Here is a 22,080-nt window from a genome sequence, read left to right as displayed (position 1 = left end):
CTACCAGACAGCTATAAATACATTACATCAGGTTATTATATTACAAATTATAATAATATATTGAAACAATTGCACACTTCAGTAAACTCATTTAACAACAGAGTTTTAAACTGCCTTATCGGCACTAGGGAATCCAGGTGAAATTTGTTTTGTAAGGTGCATAAAACTAAAGGCAGATTTACCAAACTTTGTGGAGACAAGCGGGACCTCAAGAGTTAACCAAACCTGCAAACGGGTTTGGTATCTCATATTTTTATATTTCAACAGGGAAGTGAGGTATTTTGGAAGCTTGTGGAGCAGAGCTTTGTAAACAAGAAGGGAGTAATGAAGTGATCTACGGGACTTTAGTGGGGTCCAGCCGACCTTCTGATACAGGATGCAGTGATGAGTATTAAAACTGTGATAAAGCGAAGGGCGCTATGGTAGATGGCATCCAAAGGTTTAAGAGTAGTGGCTGCTGCATTCTGGTAAATGGAGTCACCATAGTCAAGAACTAGCAGGAAAGTTGACTGTACAATCTGCTTGCTTCCTGCTGTTCGTGGAGAGGTAAGAAATGTTTCTAAAAAAGAAGCCCACCTTAAATCTTAGCTTTTTAACTAGCTCATCTGTATTTGTTTTAACGTTAGATCTTTATCAATCCAAACGGCCAGATGAGTGCATATTTAGAATAGAGTGAGAAGTTAAAAAACTTCTTAGCTGGGAGTTGGTCAAAATCTTTCAAAATCTTAGGCATAACACCAGTAACAATTGTCAGGTAAAAATTACAGGTTAAAGGTTCAACAACGAGTGGGGGAGAGAGCTGTAGTAAGAAGAGGTCAAGTGAATCATCCCCTGTGGACTTCTTTACATCGATCTTTAGCAAGGCATAGACATTACATCATAGACATCAAATGGTTGAAATGAAAATAAAGTATGTGAGTCTGCCTCATTCTCTGCAATCTGTTCTGAGGTGACTAAAGGACCCCCTCTAGTGGAATGAGATACATTTTCATAGACTATCCTTTCAAACAGATGGCCAGCTGAAATGGTAATTTAAAGCACTACAAATTTCAATTTTGTCTAGTATGGGACCAGAGGCAGTTAAAACCTGCCGGGGCAACGAGGGGGTGGAGTTTTGTTTAAAAGATTTGACCACTTTCCAGAAGTTTGCTGGATTACCACCACTCTCTGATACACAATTCAAGAAATATGTTGATTTTGCTTTTCTTTGAGATAGACATCTATTTCTCAAATGTCTGAAGGACAATAATAGCTTCTTAGCAAAGAGCAATTTCTCAAGCAAGTATTTTCAAGGACTGTCTGGAAGTGGTTTGAGTGGGGAACTGAAAATGAGCTGTTATTGGCATTGAGGTTTGGAACTCTTTCTTATTGGTCTATTAACTAATTTACCACATGGTGATGTCACCATGGAGGGCCAAAACTCTCTCCCACCAAAACAGTGTGGAAATATATATATAAAACCCAGAAAAGTCATGTTGACTACACTGGGCCTTTAACTTCTCAACCTCTCCTGCTTTAGATAATGTCAGGTAGTCTTATGTGGGTATCGGCCTGTGTTTACCTTCATGTCCCGTGTACATGGAGGCTGTGGTGGCAGGTCAAAAGCAGAGCATGTACAAAGCAGTTCAAAGTGGCTCTGTGGTGGTCAGCGTTGGGCTGTCCCCCTAGTGGTAAAGGTTGAGAGTTACACAAACTATTTGACACTTTTTCTCTGTCAATGGATATAAGAATGTAAACGTACAACTTCAAATATTAATATCCCCATTTTTGGAATGTCTTTTGTATTTTGGGAAGCCATGTTTTCTAACACCTTTGACATACATACCTTGAAGGCAAAAAACACCCTTTGTCTACATTCTCATGAAATAATAACAAAGTACAAATCTAACTTTCAAACGTCATATTGAGATTAAAACATGACAAACTAAAAACCTAATTACTTTCGTTTTTTACTCTCATAAAGCTTCATTAACATCTAACCTTTTCTACCATGCATCATCCATAAGATGCACAAAGACACACGACTCCCTTTGAAGGTCTTTATTGCCACTTTCACATGTCATGATGAGTAATGACAACCCAAGGCAATAAATCATAAGTACGCATCCAGTGACATTACAGTAACCGTGGAATGACAGAGCCATGTGAAACCATGTTCTGGGCAGTGGATGCTGCTGTGGAGAAAACAGCTCCTAATAATGTCTGGAGCTGCACGAATGGAATGGCACAAAACACATGGAAACGATGTGTTTGATGTTGTTGATACCTTTCCACTGATTCTGCTCCAGCCATTACCAAGTGCCCATCCTCCCCAATTAAGGTGCCACTAACCATCTGTGGTTCTGGGGAAGGTAAACAAACACTATTGACATGAGGCGACTTAGTATTTCAATCCCAGCAACATCCAACAGCACATCCTCCACAACAACAGTTGTAGTTGTTACACAATCATCATATTACACTATGTTAGACAATCATCATATTTCACAGCCTGGTTGCCAGATTGGTTTTTGCATTGGCTATTGATAAAGGAGTAGGCAGACACAGATCTGGCATCCCAGGCTACTTATTTCATAATCAAACAAATGAAACATTGAATGGCACTTTTGCGCATATAATTAGTTTTATACCGATTTACTTGTCATTCTTTTCATTACAAGTATGCATTTTCACCCATTCTCATCCAATGTACACTACTACATCACAACTCCCTACCTACAAATGGACTGTAGAGTGCTGTGTCATGTCCTCAGCATCAAAGTAAACACAGGCAGTCAGTACAATGGAAACAGATATGTTCATCAATATGAGCCCTATTTCGTTTATCCCCCTTATCCCAAAAATAGCCTATAGTTTGCATGCAATCATAAGGAATATCGTAGATTCCCTCCAGCCAATGCATACACCAATCCAATGCTTTTAAGTGAACAATTGCACACTGAGGAGAATGGGGGAGAAACGGAATTGAGCTACTGTCTGAGCAATTACAATTCATTACTACAAATCATTTCCCCTATTATGATCAGAAGAAAACCATATGGGAAAGGATGTCTCCCTATGGGTTCCCCTATCTAAATCAAGCATGCCGTGATGATTAGGTGAACATTAACAAGAGGGCGCTGTTGCCGGGTAAAAAGCAGTACTGTAAAATTGCTGCTACTCTTGTGATAACAGGAAATTGAAGATCTTATCATCATAGCCCATAGGCGGTATTGAAGACCTCCTACCATAAAACTCAATTGACCAAATACTGAACATTTGCATACATTTGCATTATTATCCCAAATATGACTTTTTTTTAATTTAATTTATTTTTTACTTTGGGAGGAGATTATAGCCTACATTCATTTATAGTTTTGATAAAGACTTTCGACAAGTGCATGGTGTTCTTTGTCTCTTGGACAGTTTGCTGTTGTATTGTAGCGACAGAGGGAGGAGGTGCCTTCAGCGATGGAGTCAAATGAAAAATGCGATGACGTGGACTCAAAACTGTCCCCAATTCGGAGTGTGCTGTTGTCGTGATGTTGGAGGGAGAGAACTGAAGATAAAGAGACGATTTTTACAGGCTGATTGACTCATAGCAATACCGGTGTTACAGTACATCAAGCATGTATATCAGTATATCATAGCATAACAAGAAAAAGGGCTAAAATAAGCTCCGTCACAGACAGTTCTAACAAGTTACCTTGCAGGAGAGGAGAAGTCTCCCCAAAGATCAGTGCTGGGGTTGGATGATTGGACCACAGTGTTGGAGTTACTATTGTCCAGATCTAGCAAACAGCCTACAGAGAGAAAGAGAGAAACTTGTGTGTTCAATGTTAACTGTTCATTTGTGATTGTTTATTTCACTTGCTTTGTCAATGTTAACATATGTTTCCCATGCCAATTAAGCCCCTTTGAATTGAATTGAGAGAATGAGAGAGAGAGAGAGAGAGAGAATAAACAATCAAAGCTACCAAATAAAAGCTTTATTTAGCTATAGAGAAAAGTTTATCAAGGCTTTATTGAGAGTTTTAACTGCTGTACCCATCACTGAGCCTCCTGTTTGAGGCACTGTGTTGTGATTGGAGAAGGTAGAGGAAGGAGGAGGAGCTATCTTTCCTTTCGGTGGTGGCGGTAGAAGACCAAACCCACCTGCCCCCTGTGGGCGTGGCTTACCCCTTTTTTTGCCTTGCTGGAAGAGAGAAAGATTGATAGAGAAAACATTTCAATTGGAATGCTGAAGAAACATTGGGTGTTGGGGAAAAATCTAATGGCCAATCCCAAACAGACCCCAGGGGCATGGGCTATGATTTTGTAATAACATTTCTATAAGAATTATCTAGTTTAATTGTGCCAGGTCTTTACCCCAATATTAAGGGTGATGGTTTGTCCTTCTTTAAATCCCAAGTCCAGCTTTGGTCCCGAAGCTGCCCCCTGAGGGTTTTTGCTGATCTCATTCTCTTGTTTCACCCACCTGTCACACACACACACACACACACACAAACACACACAATATCAACTTAATATGCACTGACACTGGAAAAAGCAATGTCACATCAGTTGTTTTGGAAACTGCAATATCTGGAACAAGCTTACTCAATGACACTTAGTTTTGGCTGGCAGTTTATGCTGCAGACAGACCAAAGTAGGTGTGTTTGTTATTAGTGGGAACTGGTGAAGCACCCGTGTTTGAGTGCCTTAACAGTCACACTGTTCCTGGTGTGACCCCTTCCATCACTTACTTAAAGTGGTCCTGCAAAGACACGTTGAAGTCAAAAGAGTCCCCTCTGTCCCCGAATCCAACACCAATGAACGCACTGCGGCCTGCGAGAGTAGGTTGACATAGCTGTATGAGTGCATTGGCATGTCAGTGTATTGTGAGTTGACATTTAAGGAGAGCTGACAAATTCTATTGGGACCCGAGACAGGATGTTGACATAGACTGATGAAAGTACTATAACCTGCTAAAGGAAGCTGACATAACACTATATGACCAGTGTAAAAGTCTGAAAGCTATGGACATACAGGGAGGGGCTTTCACTCATATATACACACCATTGCCATCCTGTATTCGCAGGACAAAGTAGCGACTGGAGTCGCTTACGGTTTCAACTGCGATGCCGGGATACTCTGTGACAGGGGCCTGGGCGAACAGCTCCCCTGCAGGATGGGAGGAGAAAAACACATATCATCATAATAATAAACCACATAGATAAGCTGTATAAATTCATTTTACTGGCTACATTGAAAGGGTCCTTGATGAGCAATGCTGGGACAAAGGGGCACCTGTGCAACACACACACACAGTTTCATGACTCTCTCACCTGAGACTTTGTCTTCCAGTTTGATGTAGGCCACTTTCCCCTTGGCCGTGATCCGCATGCGCCCTGACCAATCGGGCACATCCAGCTTCCAGTCTGCTGCCCTACAGGAAATACCCAGGTCAGAAGTAGCCAATAATATAATAATGATAATAATAATAATATGCCATTTCGCAGACGCTTTTATCCAAAGCGACTTACAGTCATGTGTGCATACATTTTTACGTATGGGTGGTCCCGGGGATCGAACCCACTACCCTGGCGTTACAAGCGCCATGCTCTACCAATTGAGCTACAGAGCTACAGAGGACCAGAAAGTACAGCAAAACAGAAAGTACATCATAAGGTTAGTAAACAGTGCCTATTTAAACTGTTCACAGACCAGCTTTTGTAACAAATAGTACTGTATAATATGGAGATAATCTGAATTGACCCAATTGTCTTGTTCTTATAATGCCTGAAGGCTGTCTTAAGACTATTATTAAGATCACAAACCCCAATTAATAACACATCAGCTAATATATGGTCTTAGAGAATCTCAATTAAAACCATTTAGCCTACAGTTAACTGGGCCACACACATATAGGCCAGACTGAAAACAGTAATCTGATTAAACTACTTTTATTTCCCCCTGGCAGCTGGCACTGCTTGTTTCAGCTGTCGTTAATAGACAATGGTTTCATTATTTGAGCAATTCTGTAATACATGTTACTATCATAATAACACTGGCGTAGAATGATCGGTAGCCTTGGCCAGTATTATACGCCAAAGGACATAGGGCAATTTATCACTTATAACATTTTCTGTCAATGCATTATGCCAATACATTTTCTGGGTAAACTATGCTGATGAACAACACACGCAAATAGACATATCATGCCATTCACTGTCGATTCATCCGTACTGATAGTGCCAGCTTTGCGAGTGTAACATCAATATTGCCAATAGGGCAGAATAATGAATGACTCATAGGCCTAAACAAAACAAATATTGGACACACATCGACCGCTGTAAACATCCTCTGAGCGAACATAGATATAGGCACACGCACACACATTACGCAGCACTATGACCACAGATAGAACCACCCGCACCGCGCTTTTTGTCCAACACCCCCAAAACGGGCCAACCCCTTGCATTTACCTGTATCCACGATTTGTAGCCCTCGGTGGTATGCGATAAACATTGATGTCGGGTTTAACGCATAGGATCGACTCATATTCGCCTTCGGTCGCCATTTATGTAAATTGTATTGATGACGTGTGGCGTATTTATCGGTCCTTTCGGTTTTTGCGAGTGGCCTATACACTCACAAGCCACGAGACGGCGATGATGTGACGGGGATTCCAGAGCAGAGTTTGTACAGTCTTGGTCAAAAGTTTTGAGAATGACCCAAATACTAATTTTCACAAAGTCTGCTGCCTCAGTTTTGATGATGGCATTTTGCATATACTCCAGAATGTCATGAAGAGTGATCAGATGAATTGAAAATAATTGCAAAGTCCCTCTTTGCCATGAAAATGAACTTAATCCCCAAAAAACATTTCCACTGCATTTCAGCCCTGCCACAAAAGGACCAGCTGCCATCATGTCAGTGATTCTCTCATTAACACAGGTGATAGTGTTGACGAGGACAAGGCTGGAGATCACTCTGTCATGCTGATTGAGTTAGAATAACAGACTGGAAGCTTTAAAAGGAGGGTGGTGCTTGAAATCATTGTTCTTCCTCTGTTAACCATGGTTACTTGCAAGGAAACATGTGCCGTCATCATTGCTTTGTACAAAAAGGGCTTCACAGGCAAGGATATTGCTGCTAGTAAGATTGCACCTAAATCAACCATTTATCGGATCATCAAGAACTTCAAGGAGAGAGGTTCAATTGTTGTGAAGAAGGCGTCAGGGCGCCCAAGAAAGTCCAGGAAGCGCCAGGACCGTCTCCTAAAGTTGATTCAACTGCGGGATCGGGGCACCACCAGTGCAGAGCTTGCTCAGGAATGGCAGCAGGCAGGTGTGAGTGCATCTGCACGTACAGTGAGGCAAAGACTTTTGGAGGATGGCCTGGTGTCAAGAAGGGCAGCAAAGAAGACACTTCTCTCCAGGAAAAACATCAGGGACATACTGATATTCTGCAAAAGGTACAGGGATTAGACTGCTGAGGACTGGGGTAAAGTCATTTTCTCTGATGAATCCCCTTTCCGATTGTTTGGGACATCCGGAAAACACCTTGTCCGGAGAACACAAGGTGAGCGCTACCATCAGTCCTGTGTCATGCCAACAGTAAAGCATCCTGAGACCATTCATGTGTGGGGTTGCTTCTCAGCCAAGGGAGTGGGCTCACTCACAATTTTGCCTAAGAACACAGCCATGAGTAAAGAATGGTACCAACACATCCTCCGAGAGCAACTTCTCCCAACCATCCAAGAACAGTTTGGTGACGACCAATGCCTTTTCCAGCATGATGGAGCACCTTGCCATAAGGAAAAAGTGATAACTAAGTGACTTGGGGAACAAAACATCGACATTTTGGGTCCATTTACATTTTTACATTTTAGTCATTTAGCAGACGCTCTTATCCAGAGCGACTTACAGTTAGTGAGTGCATACATTTTCATACTGGTCCATGGCCAGGAAACTCCCCAGACCTTAATCCCATTGAGAACTTGTGGTCAATCCTCGAGGCGGGTGGACAAACAAAAACCCACAAATTCTGACAAACTCCAAGCATTGATTATGCAAGAATGGGCTGCCATCAGTCAGGATGTGGCCCAGAAGTTAATTGACAGCATGCCAGGGCGGATTGCAAAGGTCTTGAAAAAGAAGGGTCAACACTGCAAATATTGACTCTTTGCATAAACTTAATGTAATTGTCAATAAAAGCCTTTGACACTTATGGAATGCTTGTAATTATACTTCAGTATACCATAGTAACATCTGACAAAAAATATCTCATAACACTGAAGCAGCGAACTTTGTGAAGACCAATACTTGTGTCATTCTCAAAACTTTTGACCACGACTGTACTCCAGGATGCATTGACCCTGAGCACATCCCCCAATGTTACAAGGCAGCATACCCCTTCCAATAATATCTATAGTATACTTAGATGTGTAACTCTAGATGGCATTGGTAACCAAGGCAAACAGCTGTTTATGTATACGTTTGAGACCCCGAAAATGCTCTGTAAACACATAGCCTACCTTATGAGAAACAGGCAAGACTGCTCCCAAGAATAAGCAGTTAATTTGTTGAAAAACAAAGAAACAAACAGAGTCCTTTGTTTCCCTCTTAATAAAGACACTGTTACATTTTTACTGTTACATAATTTTATTGACAACAATGTAGCCTAACATCCACGTGATTATTAAGTAGGGGGAGTGGTCTTTTAGACAGGTCAGGTGCGGATTGCAGAAGGAAGCAGAAATTGTAGTTCTTTGCAGATCTCTGAAAGCATCTGGAAGGTTCGTATTCCTTTGAAATACATGCAGAATCATATGAATAAATGGGTGCTCAATGGAAGTATGTTATTTTAAAGGTGTCAGTTGTCCTTAGAAGTAGACCAAAGCTATATTTTCAAAGCTGTCATCAGACGGCTGTCATTGATAACTAACTGCTAAAGCTTGCTTGAAAACAACATTCGACAGCCATGAAGATGCACTGACGTTGGCTAGCTACGGTCGCTGTCCATGGTGCTGAATCGTGATGCAGCTAGTAGCTGGATTTGTACTGTATATCGCAACTAGCGTTCTTGACAAGACGAAAATGGCCAAATAACATGCCAAATCGACAATAGCCTACTCAGGTGCATAGCTAATCCGTAGCACTGCAGAGCCTCGATTTATCGCCATAGCATTGGCATTGCAGGATGCTAGCTAGCTAGCCACAGAGCTAGCTTAGCTTTTTGCTAACATGAATGGTGTTGATTTGGTCGCAATCATGACGAGGTCTAGTTTCTAGGCTGCCTTCGGCATTTTCTGTTTGGCATTTACATTAGAAAAAGACAAACAATTTGTTGCCCAATGGCATGCCAATGTGAAGTAGCTTCTTCACTAGCCTAGCTATGTCATTGCTTTGCTCCCTTTTAGGATAATTTTTCCAGATCTGTGTGTGCTGGGACCCAATGTCATTGTGGAGAGAGAGACTAACAGAATGAGCATCCAGTGAGCCAGTGAGACCAGATCGAAAGATAGACTCACTTCTTTGACATCACCCACAATCAGTTTTATTTCAATAGGTAAGGAGATGTAGCTATAAGCAGCCTGATTTGGGCTAAGTGCCAAGCAGCTTCTCCTGTGTTGATACCTGCCATTATGTGAGGCGAGACAGAAGCATAATTAATATACGAGTGAAAGCTCAGTGTGTTTCCGTTGACTGTGTGTGTGTGTGTGTACATGCTCTTACTAGTCTTTATACTCACTAGGTCCTTGTGGTTTGAGACACCCCATTAGACATCATGACATCCTCTATGCTACGCCGACAATTGAAGAACCTCGTTCAGAACTTCTCTGAGGCTGAGGTCAAGGTAAAGGAGATGATTTACTTTACCCCCTCACCCATCTTGTCTTTGACCCCTCTCCTTTTCCCCCTTTCCTTTTCCCTTCACTCTCACTCACTCCTTCTCCTGTTCCCTCTTTTCTTGCTCTCTGTCCTGTGTTCTCTTTTTTCTCTCTTGATTTGTCTCATCTTCCCCTCACTCTCTGCCACTCTACATGCTTCCCTTCATCTTGACTCTATCCCCGTCTTTCTCCCCTTCTTGATGTTGTACCCAGGTTGGACAATTTTACCTTGCAATTTTACACCGGCCCGGTGTGGGTTCAGGCTTTTGTGCCAGCCAATTAGTTGCACAACTGATTTAACTGATCACAGTCTTGGATCAAGGCTTTCATTTAGTAGAATCAAGCTAGTACTGCTTGGCTGGGGCAAAAGCCCGCATCCACACTGGCCCTTGCAGGGTAAGATTGGTCACCCCTGCTGTTCAGTTGACACAGTCAGCATTCCAAACACCGTTGCAGCATCCTTCTAAAATAAGACACACTGTCTGTAGCAGAGCATGAGTCAGTACTCCATCTGATACCTCTTTCTGTAATACGAGTGACTCTATCACCAGTATTTCCCCTACAATTATATACAGTAGTACAAGTTTGGTGCCAGAAGGCGTGGATGCTTTGGGAGCCTTTGTTCTCCGTCTGGAAAGTAAGCCGTGTTAACACTGCTGTATGTCTGTCAGGTGAGGGAGGCCACCTCCAACGACCCATGGGGCCCCTCCAGCTCGCAGATGGCCGACATCTCGGACCTCACTTACAATGTGGTGGCCTGCAATGAGATCATGACCATGCTGTGGAAACGGCTCAAAGACGACAAGAACTGGAGGCACATCTACAAGGTGAGGCCAAAGGGAAATAATCACGAATATATTTATAGTTCTAAAGATTTAGATAGATTGTGTATAAAATAATCTATACAGATGTACATCTACTCATCATAAGATCAAAGTTGTTCTTACTGTATGGATCAGTGGCTGTATGCATTCTTTATTCTGAAACTTTATTATAGTTGATGAGCGAGCACAAGTTGCTTGAATAGCCTGCTGAACAGCTCAGTTCATCAACCAGTGCTGGATGGAACAATACCTCTCTCGTTTTCCATCACATCAAATCATTTATCTGGTCTTTGGGGGAACAATACCTCTCTCTTATTCCGTTATAAAGTTAAGTTAGTGGTATCACTCACTCGAGTGTGGGTACCTTTCAGAGATGTCAGTGTCGATATCAAGCCTTTTGTATATGAATGGTGCTTTTTTATTTCTGTTTAGTCCATGCTTCCTGTACTATTATTTTCTGTTATTCAGGTTGGTTGGTGGTTTTTTAAAGAGGTTTGTAAAACTGTAGCCCATACAGTGCATTCGGAAAGTATTCGGACCTCTTGACTTTATCCACATTTTGGTATTTTACAGCCTTATTCTAAAATTGAATACATTGTTTCTTTTCCTCATCAATCTACACACAATACCCCATAATGACAAAGCAAAAACAGGTTTTTAGAAATGTTTGCAAATGTATTAAAAATAAAAAACTGAAATAACACATTTTACATAAGTATTCAGACCCTTTACTCCAGGGTTCCCCAACTGGCGTCCCTGGTTTTATTTGGTTTTATTTTGTTTCATTGTAGGACAAAAGACTGTAAAAACAGCAGGAAATCAGCTCCAAGTGATTTCAATTTAAGAAATCTGTTCCCAAGTATTCCCACGCATAACACGTGATTGTATACAAATGTAAGCAAGGTTTGAAATGATTGTTTTATGCTGACATTATACTGTATCTGTTTGGGCTTCTTGCGGTCAATTTGCAGTCTATAAATTATTTGTAATTGTGTTCCGGCCCCCTCACCATCCGCTCAAGAACAAATCGGCCCGCGGCTGTATCTAGTTGATGATCCCTGCTTTACTCAGTACTTTGTTGAAGCACCTTTGGTAGCGATTACAGCCTCGAGTCTTCTTGGGTATGACGCTACAAGCTTGGCACACCTGTATTTGGGGAGTTTCTCCCATTCTTCTCTGCAGATCCTCTCAAGCTCTATCAGGTTGGATGGGGAGCATCGCTGCACAACTATTTTCAGGTATCTCCAGAGATGTTCGATCTAAAGGACATTCAGAGACTTGTCTTGGCTGTGTGCTTAGGGTCGTTGTCCTTTTGGAAGGTGAACCTTCGCCCCAGTCTGAGGTCCTAAGCGCTCTGGAGCAGGTTTTCATCAAGGATTTCTCTGTACTTTGCTCTGTTCATCTTTCCCTCGATCCTGACTAGTCTCCCAGTCCCTGCCGCTGAAAAACATCCCCACAGCATCATGATGCTGCCACCACCATGCTTCACCGTAGGGATGGTGCCAGGTTTCCTCCAGATGTTACGCTTGGCATTCAGGCCAAATAGTTCATTCTTGGTTTCATCAGACCAGAGAATCTTGTTTCTCATGGTCTGAGAGTCCTTTAGGTGCCTCTTGGCAAACTCCAAGCGGGCTGTCATGTGCCTTTTACTGGGGAGTGACTTCCATCTGGCCACACTACTATAAAGGCCTGATTGGTGGAGTGCTGCAGAGATGGTTGTCCTTCTGGAAGGTTCTCCCATCTCCACAGAGGAACTCTGGAGCTCTGTCAGAGTGACCATCAGGTTCTTGGTCACCTCCCTGACCAAGGCCCTTCTCCCCCGATTGCTCAGTTTGGCCGGGCGGCCAGCTCTAGGAAGAGTCTTGGTGGTTCCAAACTTCTTCCATTTAAGTATGATAGATGCCACTGTGTTCCTTCAATGCGACAGACATTTTTTGGTAACCCTCCCCAGATCTGTGCCTCGACACAATCCTGTCTCGGAGCTCTACGGACAATTCCTTCGACCTCATGGCTTGGTTTTTGCTCTGACATGCACTGTCAACTGTGGACCTTATATAGACATTTACCACAGGTGGACTCCAATGAAAGTGTAGAAACTTCTCAAGGATGATCAATGGAAACAGGATGTACCTGAGCTCAATTTCGAGTCTCGTAGCAAAGGGTCTGAAAATTTATGTAAATAAGGTATTTCAGTTTTTTATTTGTAATAAATTAGCAAACATTTAATTATGGGTTATTGTAGATTGATGAGGAAATGTTTTTAGTTAATCCGTTTTAGAATAAGGCTGTAACGTAACAGAATGTGGAAAAAGGGAAGGGGTCTGAATACTTTCTGAATGCACTGTATATTTTAAAAACCATTATTCCTCTTACTGTGAAAAGATTATCTTTATATTATTTGACACTTTCTTCTTCGTGTTGTTTCTATTGCCACAAATCAAAAATACAAATAAATGTCCTCCACAGGATTTACAGTGGGGAAAAAAAGTATTTAGTCAGCCACCAATTGTGCAAGTTCTCCCACTTAAAAAGATGAGAGAGGCCTGTAATTTTCATCATAGGTACACGTCAACTATGACAGACAAAATGAGAGAAAAAATTCCAGAAAATCACATTGTAGGATTTGTAATGAATTTATTTGCAAATTATGGTGGAAAATAAGTATTTGGTCACCTACAAACAAGCAAGATTTCTGGCTCTCACAGACCTCTAACTTCTTCTTTAAGAGGCTCCTCTGTCCTCCACTCGTTACCTGTATTAATGGCACCTGTTTGAACTTGTTATCAGTATAAAAGACACCTGTCCACAACCTCAAACAGTCACACTCCAAACTCCACTATGGCCAAGACCAAAGAGCTGTCAAAGGACACCAGAAACAAAATTGTAGACCTGCACCAGGCTGGGAAGACTGAATCTGCAATAGGTAAGCAGCTTGGTTTGAAGAAATCAACTGTGGGAGCAATTATTAGGAAATGGAAGACATACAAGACCACTGATAATCTCCCTCGATCTGGGGCTCCACGCAAGATCTCACCCCGTGGGGTCAAAATGATCACAAGAACGGTGAGCAAAAATCCCAGAACCACACGGGGGGACCTAGTGAATGACCTGCAGAGAGCTGGGACCAAAGTAACAAAGCCTACCATCAGTAACACACTACGCCGCCAGGGACTCAAATCCTGCAGTGCCAGACGTGTCCCCCTGCTTAAGCCAGTACATGTCCAGGCCCGTCTGAAGTTTGCTAGAGTGCATTTGGATGATCCAGAAGAGGATTGGGAGAATGTCATATGGTCAGATGAAACCAAAATAGAACTTTTTGGTAAAAACTCAACTCGTCGTGTTTGGAGGACAAAGAATGCTGAGTTGCATCCAAAGAACACCATACCTACTGTGAAGCATGGGGGTGGAAATATCATGCTTTGGGGCTGTTTTTCTGCAAAGGGACCAGGACGACTGATCCGTGTAAAGGAAAGAATGAATGGGGCCATGTATCGTGAGATTTTGAGTGAAAACCTCCTTCCATCAGCAAGGGCATTGAAGATAAAACGTGGCTGGGTCTTTCAGCATGACAATGATCCCAAACACACCGCCCGGGCAACGAAGGAGTGGCTTCGTAAGAAGCATTTCAAGGTCCTGGAGTGGCCTAGCCAGTCTCCAGATCTCAACCCCATAGAAAATCTTTGGAGGGAGTTGAAAGTCCGTGTTGCCCAGCGAGAGCCCCAAAACATCACTGCTCTAGAGGAGATCTGCATGGAGGAATGGGCCAAAATACCAGCAACAGTGTGTGAAAACCTTGTGAAGACTTACAGAAAACGTTTGACCTGTGTCATTGCCAACAAAGGGTATATAACAAAGTATTGAGAAACTTTTGTTATTGACCAAATACTTATTTTCCACCATAATTTGCAAATAAATTCATAAAAAATCCTACAATGTGATTTTCTGGATTTCTTTTCTCAATTTGTCTGTCATAGTTGACGTGTACCTATGATGAAAATTACAGGCCTCTCTCATCTTTTTAAGTGGGAGAACTTGCACAATTGGTGGCTGACTAAATACTTTTTTTCCCCACTGTTTATTGGCATGGAAAATATATACAGTATGTATGGTAATCTTTCTCAACTTTTACAATCTGCTTGTAATTTCATAACAACCCTCCCATCTTCACCATATTTTTCTGGCATACTTTGGATTTCACTATGGTGTCATCTTAACTTTTTATGAATTATGTATTTGTCTGCTGATCATTGCTCCATGCAGTGATTAAGTTGCAGAGTGTTTTTAAGGAGCAGGTGATGCTCATCTGGATCCCCCATTTTGTTTTTCTCCCATCCCCCAACTGCAGTCATTGACTCTGCTGGAGAACCTATTAAAGACAGGCTCAGACCGCGTTCTGAATACAATGAAGGACAACATCTACATTGTGAAAGCGCTAACAGAGTTCCGTTTCCAGGACAAGGATGGGAAAGATCAGGTACTAAATGCATGTTTGTCCCACCAACTCCTCTGATATGCAGGAACCATCTCCAAAGTACTATCTTTGAAGCCTCCCCACTTGAGAAGTTCACTGTGAGCTAATTTACGTATGAATAATTAACATTAGCATAACTGTATGATTAGTACATTCAGAAAATCTCCAGTGAAAGGGCTTTGTAGAACAGGAATAGGCTTAAACTGGGCCGGGAAACCAGTCCAATAAGTCATTGAGGCTTGAGATATCTGGCTGTACTAACAACTAAGCTAACACATTGCTTTGCTTTGCCATGCATACACTGATCACTTGAGCTTTACCTTGCTAATTCTTCACAGTTACATTTAGGGAGCACCATGCTTCAGAGAGAGAGAGCTGCCTAGCAGTACTAATGATGTCTGCTTATGCTATCCTTCACAGGGGGTGAACGTGAGGGAGAAGGCCAAGGTAGTACTGGTTCTTATGGAGGACGACGATAAACTAAAGGAAGAGCGAGAGTTTGCACTCAAGACCAGAGACAAGATCTCAAAGAACGCCACTGGTGAGCATTAGAGAGAACACCAAACATTTGAGAGACTTTTAAAAATGTCATTTGACCATTTCCCTTAAAACATTATTGGAAAATCCCCACAGTAAAGAATAAGCCATTTCCTGAATTGAAAACTGAATTGACCCCAACTCTGCTTGCCATAATAATGTATCTCATCATGCTATACCATATCTTATCGTGCTCTTTCCACAGCCTCCTCAGACAGCCCCAACGACCCCAAGGACCCCAACTACAAGCCAGTGTATGTCCCAGGAGCCACCGGGCTCCCCTCCCTGGCCAACATCCCGTCTGTGGCTGACCTTGCAGCCAGCTTTGAGGCCAAGAAGCAAGAAAAACTGAGACTAGAGGCCCAGAAAAAAGAGGAGGAACGAAGGGTAAGTATTACACCTCAATAGTCCGATTTCTCCCTTTTATTTAGACTTTCAAAGGCGCCTTCAGTAAATGATTGTACCCTTAGGACATTTTGGATCATCTACCAAATATCATGTCTGGCATCATGATTGGCCAATCTCTTATGTAATTGCAGTCAAAGATGACCAAGGAAGAGCTTGAATGGGAGGATGCCGCCAAAGCAGGAAAGCCTAAGGTTGTTGACGCATTTGGCGGGGCAGATGAACCATCAGAGGAGGATGCATGGGGTGCAGCAGCCAAAGCACCCGCTCCTGATCCTTGGGGGGGTGCATCTAAAGCTCCATCCGAGGATGCATGGGGTGGATCATCCAAAGCTCCATCCGAGGATGCATGGGGCGGATCATCCAAAGCTCCATCCGAGGATGCATGGGGCGGATCATCCAAAGCTCCATCCGAGGATGCATGGGGTGCACCATCTAATGCTACAACAGAAGAAGCAGATCCTTTTGCGGCGCCAGCCAGAGCCCCAACAGATGGTTCAGATCCTTTTGCGGCTCCAAAAGATGGTTCCGATCCATTTTCGGCACCATCCAATGTACCATCTAAAGTTGAAGCTGATCCGTTTGGGGCACCAAAAGATGATCCTTTTTCAGCACCATCCAATACGCTAAAAGGTGGTTCTGATCTGTTTGGGCCACCAAAAGATGATCCATTTTCATCACCATCCAATAAACCAAAAGGTGGTTCTGATCTGTTTAGGGCACCAAAAGATGATCCATTTTCAGCACCATCCAATACACCAAAAGATGGAGCCGATCCGTTTGGGTCACCAAAAGAGGATCCATTTTCGGCACCATCCAATATGCCAAAAGATTGTTCAGATCTCTTTGGGGCACCAAAAGACGATTCCGGTCATTTTGGTGCCCCATTGAATGTCCCAACGAAGGGTGATGATCCTTTTAGGGCACCAGCCGGCCCACCAACCGAGGCTTCAGACGCGTGGGGTGCTCCATCCAAACCAGTGTCCGAAAAGAAGGCTGATCCCTGGGGAGATGAGGGGACCACAGCTGCCTCTCCCCCCACAGATCCATTTGACGATGGCTCGAAGGCTGATGATGACGCATGGGGACCAACAGGTAAGCAGTGATAGTTATAATCTTGTGACATCATCACATTTGCTCTTAATTCAGATTTTTGACTCAATCCTTAGGTTAAATACATGATAGAAAATGTATATACGGTCATTTTAAGATGTAGAGCACAATTTCGATATTCAACATTTTCGTTGGAGTTCCCCTTTAAATCGGTTTAACCCCACCGCCTTTACTCCAGCATCGACCCCGCCCACCGCCAGTGACCCTTGGGGTGCACCCGCAGCTCCCACAGACACAGCATCCACAGACGACCCTTGGGGAGATGGAGGGGCTTCCACCACTGCAGACGCTATGAACTCTGACCCATGGGGAGCTCCATGTAATGGCACAGGTAATGTAGTAATGTATGCTTCCTCAAGGCTGTTGCCTCCAAGCTCTGAGGAAGGCGTCTGACACGCCTCAATGTAAGCCTGTCTGTTTGTCCCGTCAATAAACCTTAAACATCTTTGCATGCAGACATCTGAGTGTTCCTTTTTCTTTTTCTGGGATAGTCGGCAATTGAAGTGCCCTGGGGTAAGATGTTTTTTTGGATTCCTAAGTCCCTTTGTTGAGCACCGTATTCCATTTTTTCAGTCAAGTTGGGCTAAAGAGCGTCAGGGTACGCTCACAGATTCCAGTAATGTGTTTGTTTGTGTGTTAGCACTCCACCTGTCTTCCCTCTATGTCTGTGTCTCCAACACTATACTTAACACATCCTCGTCTTCATATATCTTCATGATATACAATAATATTGTAATATCGTGATAATGTTGTAATATTGCACAGGCCTAATTTCCTCTCTCTCTACAGACAATGGAGCCACAGTGGACGAAGACAACAAATCGCCAGCTTCATTCCTTGGTGCCGGAGATTCGCTCGTGGACGTGGACTCACTCCTCTCCCCCAAACCCAAACAACCCCCCCTCGCCAAGTAATAAAGTAAGGACGGGTAAACAAAAGAGAGACCAGACCGTGAGAGAGATAGACAGAGAGAACCAGAGAGTGAATATGAGAAGTATATTTATCCGTTCATTTAAAGCAGTGTTTGTGATTCAGTGTTTTGACTAGACCTTCCTCCCCCTATAGTGCATAACTGTTGTGTGGGTCAGCATCGGTAGTTGTAGCCATGCATAGAATTTAGAGATGTAACCTTTTCACTCGTCTCTCTGTTCTACACTCTCTCTTGGAATGCTCTGTACTGTATATCCCTCCTCCTTCCTTTGCCCCATTTATTTAGCTTTTCCTAATTTCCCAGGCGTTCTACAAGGCCCAGGCATGGCTGGCCCTATGGGCAGAGTCACATCCATTGCTGGGGTGTCTCGTACTACAATCCCTCCAAACTCCAGCCTTTTTGGTTCCACCCCTATGTCCTAAGGTGTTACCCGCCCCAGGTTTGGGTCCCCCAACCCCCTGCTGGGGCCTCATTTATCCCAACTATCATCCCATTCCCTGGGAATGCCTCATCCTGGCATGGCTATGCCTGCAATGGGACCTCAGATGGCACCCCCCTGTTTTGGAGCTGGGATGGTACAACCCAATTATCTGGGAGGGATTCATGCAGGACACTCTGCAGTGGCCCACTTGGGAGCTTCCACTCCTCCAATTGGAAGGGGGGTCCCTTTGCAGCCACACATGGTTTTGGACACCGGGATGGGAGAGCCTCCTCAACGGAACAACAATCCTTTCCTTTTTTGAAAAGCTACAACCTGTCCAGCTCCCCTTCCTCAACCCCAATATCTACAATGGTTAATATAATGTACATGTCCAATTTAAGTGTATGTAAGAAATGAAACAAGACAACATATAAGTATTTCAAAATTATTTTTCTTGGAAAAACATTCAATTTTGGTTGATTCGATGTTCATTTAGGTTCTTTCAAGAGTGGGAAGCTGAGAGGGGGCCATAGGAGTTAGTTCCATTTAGTCCTTGTGTGATTTTGTTCTTGTGCTGTTCTTTTTCAATTAGACTGGTTATTATCAATGCTCTCCTTCTCTATGTTTGACTCATAAGGCTCTGAGAAAGGTGGATGGAGGGTTAAGAAGACCTGATTAATCATTACAGTAGCCTACAATGGAACATGTACCCATAAAGAACAGAATGGAAGTAGAGCCGCTATCAGGAGGTGTGTGTGTGTGTGTGTGTGTGTGTGTGTGTGTGTGTGTGTGTGTGTGTGTGTGTGTGTGTGTGTGTGTGTGTGTGTGTGTGTGTGTGTGTGTGTGTGTGTGTGTGTGTGTGAAGATGAGGTGAGATCCTTGAGCAAAAGTAACCATAGCACAACAGTAACTTTGTAGTGATTTTTTAAAAGTATGATTATATTTATTTATTCATTTACTTATTAGCCTATTTACTGTATTTATTAATTATATTATTTGCTTATTTCTTGAACACTTGCCCTCCAACAGATACTTTCGAAACAAACTAGAGCCATATTCAAATTCACTCATATCACATTACTGACAGCAAGCATCAAAGTTGTCATTGTCCTGTGGGTTTCTTGAGTTGAACAGTGTTGGAAACGGTCATATCCAATTGGATAGAACCCTAATCATCCACATTATCATCCAATAACCAATAGTGGCTTTATTTCCCTTTTATCATTTTATACACATTTATGTCTACTGGGTGGCAGGTAGCTTAGTGGGTAAGAGCGTTGTGCCAGTAACTGAAAGGTCGCTGGTTCTAATCCCCGAGCTGACTAGGTGAAAAATCTGTCTGTGCCCTTAAGCAAGGCACTTAACCCTAATTGCTCTGGATAAGAGTGTCTGCTAAATGACTAAAATGTACTCATTTACCTATGTTCAGGAACGAACACATTGTATACAAATCAAAGCTGAATTTATCACATCCCTTTTTTCTGTCCTGTGTATGTTGTTGAAAGGCTTTTTGTCAAATATTTGTATTGAAAGACAGCATTCCATGCATACAGTATTGTTATGTTTATCTATTCAGTGAGTTTTCATCATCAGGCCTATGAATCCTATGGGATGCATGTCATATTATTATTCTGTATTTTGCATTTTGTCTTTGGCCTCAAACAAAACAGTTGAAATACAACAAGACAGTGCACAAAATGTGAAGCGAAATGAAAAATGGACTGGAAGTCACAACATTAATTTATCTGAATCGTAGTTTAAAAGGATTAGTATTGTTACGATAGTACATTTTGTCGTAGCTACTATTATAATTTAATTTTGTATGATAAATACTTTTTTATTTATGTCAAGGCTGTGGTGTAAACTGTGACAGTACACATTTGAGAAATAAAATTATTCAATACTTGAGATCTCAGATCTGACTACCATATGGACAAATTCTCTCTTTTTGTTGGCATTTCTTATTTTAGGTGTCTATATCAATGCCTGTTATCTCTTTGAATGAGGCACATTGTCTATGCTCACTCAACATGTGTCTCAATCAACATCATAGTGATGGTCCCTATTACAAATGGCCACATGAGGGCTGGTGAAACATCGGTCACTACAGTCACTCCAGATCAGTGTTATATCTCCCTTTTTTAGTTTGCACATACATGCATGTGCACCACTATACTAAAACCAAATGTCAATAATTTTTCATTCAGGTGCTCACTTCACTCTTTCAACTCCTCTCCAAAATCGTGATGATTCAAACTAATTTGTGGACATAATTTGAGGAACAGCTGTTTGACGGGGAGTGAATCTAAACGGAGTGGTGATTGCTTGGTCGAAGGAAAATTGGGTGGATCAGAGCTGATGAGTGTACTACATAACTTGAACCCTCCAAATGACCGGATGAAAGTGAGGCTCGGCGCGCATACTGTACATTATCTAATTCCACTCCTCATTCTGAGTATGGAATGACCTTTGGAAAGAGGGGCGGTGACTCATCATCCGGGTCAAAATGGGGATTCCCCGGAGACAAACAGATACATAGTATAGTACAACACATGACCCTTAATCAATATGTAGGGAACTACAACGTAGGATCATGGATTTGCCTAAAGTGGAGCGTAAGAAAGGGTGGGAGAGAGAGAGGGAGAGAGAATGTGACGATGAATGGATAGATATAGGGAGCAAAGGGAGAGACAGTAACAGATGGGTTTGTGAGGATTAAGTGAAATCTGGGTGGGTTTGTGATAGAAACTCACCCAAGAAATGCAGGATAGTGAGGGAGAGAGAGGGAGAAAAGGTGAAGAAAGTTAATCTGGTAGAGAGGACGGTGTGTAGAGGGTCGATGTCTCTGAAGGGCTTGTATGGTATGTTTTTTTGCTTCTTTAATTTCAGTGTCATTTTTGAGCTTCATTCATTCACAAACATCCGTTCGGTAACTTTAATGCATGTATAGTACAACCGTATGAGTGGACAAGGACTCAATGGAAAGCCCAGCGATATGCAGCGCATAGAGAAAATACAACTGGTATGGCAATTTGAACTCATATCTAGGAAATGAAACTGCGTGTGCAATTGTGTGGCTGTGTCATATTTAATCATATTGCTGGACAATGGGGATAGGATATTTTATTTGGTTTACCCCTTAAATGGATGCGGTTCCTCGACTGCCGCAAATATTTTCCGGTTTCGAGTGTAGAATTTTTTTTTTTATATATATATATTTTTAAAGAGTGCCGGAGTAGCTGGAGTTTATGTATGATACTCTTAGGAAGGAGAGATTGATTGACAGTTTGAAACCAACATTTTGTTGAAATGCTTAAAGATTTAAATAATTAGAAAATTGAAGCGCTTGTAATTTAATATTTTTTGGGAAATTTACAAAGTTTGAAGGATATTCCAAATGTTGGAATATTTTGGTATTATGCTGGGATAAATTAAATACCTGAGTCTGATTAGCTCCTGGTCTTACTGTAATGAGGAATCATCGCAGTCATTATTTTGCGCCGCAATTGACACACCAATCTG

The 22,080-nt window shown here is 42.3% G+C and overlaps 1 protein-coding gene and 1 pseudogene across 2 annotated transcripts; one reads left to right on the top strand and one right to left on the bottom strand.

The window, feature by feature from the left end:
- Positions 1 to 2,026: 2,026 nt before the first annotated feature.
- Positions 2,027 to 6,557, bottom strand: LOC311132379 (adaptin ear-binding coat-associated protein 1-like). Its single transcript, XM_084165635.1, has 8 exons — positions 6,447 to 6,557; positions 5,307 to 5,407; positions 5,038 to 5,142; positions 4,725 to 4,806; positions 4,348 to 4,456; positions 4,027 to 4,174; positions 3,686 to 3,782; positions 2,027 to 3,538 (listed from the first exon to the last, which is right to left on the bottom strand). The coding sequence occupies exons 1-8, from the start codon at positions 6,539 to 6,541 to the stop codon at positions 3,484 to 3,486; spliced, it is 792 nt and encodes a 263-aa protein (XP_084021761.1). The 5' UTR covers positions 6,542 to 6,557; the 3' UTR covers positions 2,027 to 3,483.
- Positions 6,558 to 9,753: 3,196 nt separating this feature from the next.
- On the top strand, positions 9,754 to 18,880 carry LOC311132495 (annotated as a pseudogene). Its single transcript has 9 exons — positions 9,754 to 9,822; positions 10,528 to 10,683; positions 15,026 to 15,154; positions 15,572 to 15,692; positions 15,894 to 16,075; positions 16,228 to 17,188; positions 17,385 to 17,537; positions 17,996 to 18,124; positions 18,441 to 18,880. The product of its transcript is annotated as an uncharacterized misc_RNA (transcript).
- Positions 18,881 to 22,080: the final 3,200 nt, after the last annotated feature.

The sequence above is a fragment of the Coregonus lavaretus genome (genome assembly GCF_964263955.1).
Source record: "Coregonus lavaretus genome assembly, chromosome: 7".
In the NCBI taxonomy this organism is placed as follows: domain Eukaryota; kingdom Metazoa; phylum Chordata; class Actinopteri; order Salmoniformes; family Salmonidae; genus Coregonus; species Coregonus lavaretus.
This window is presented reverse-complemented; position numbering and strand designations above follow the sequence as displayed.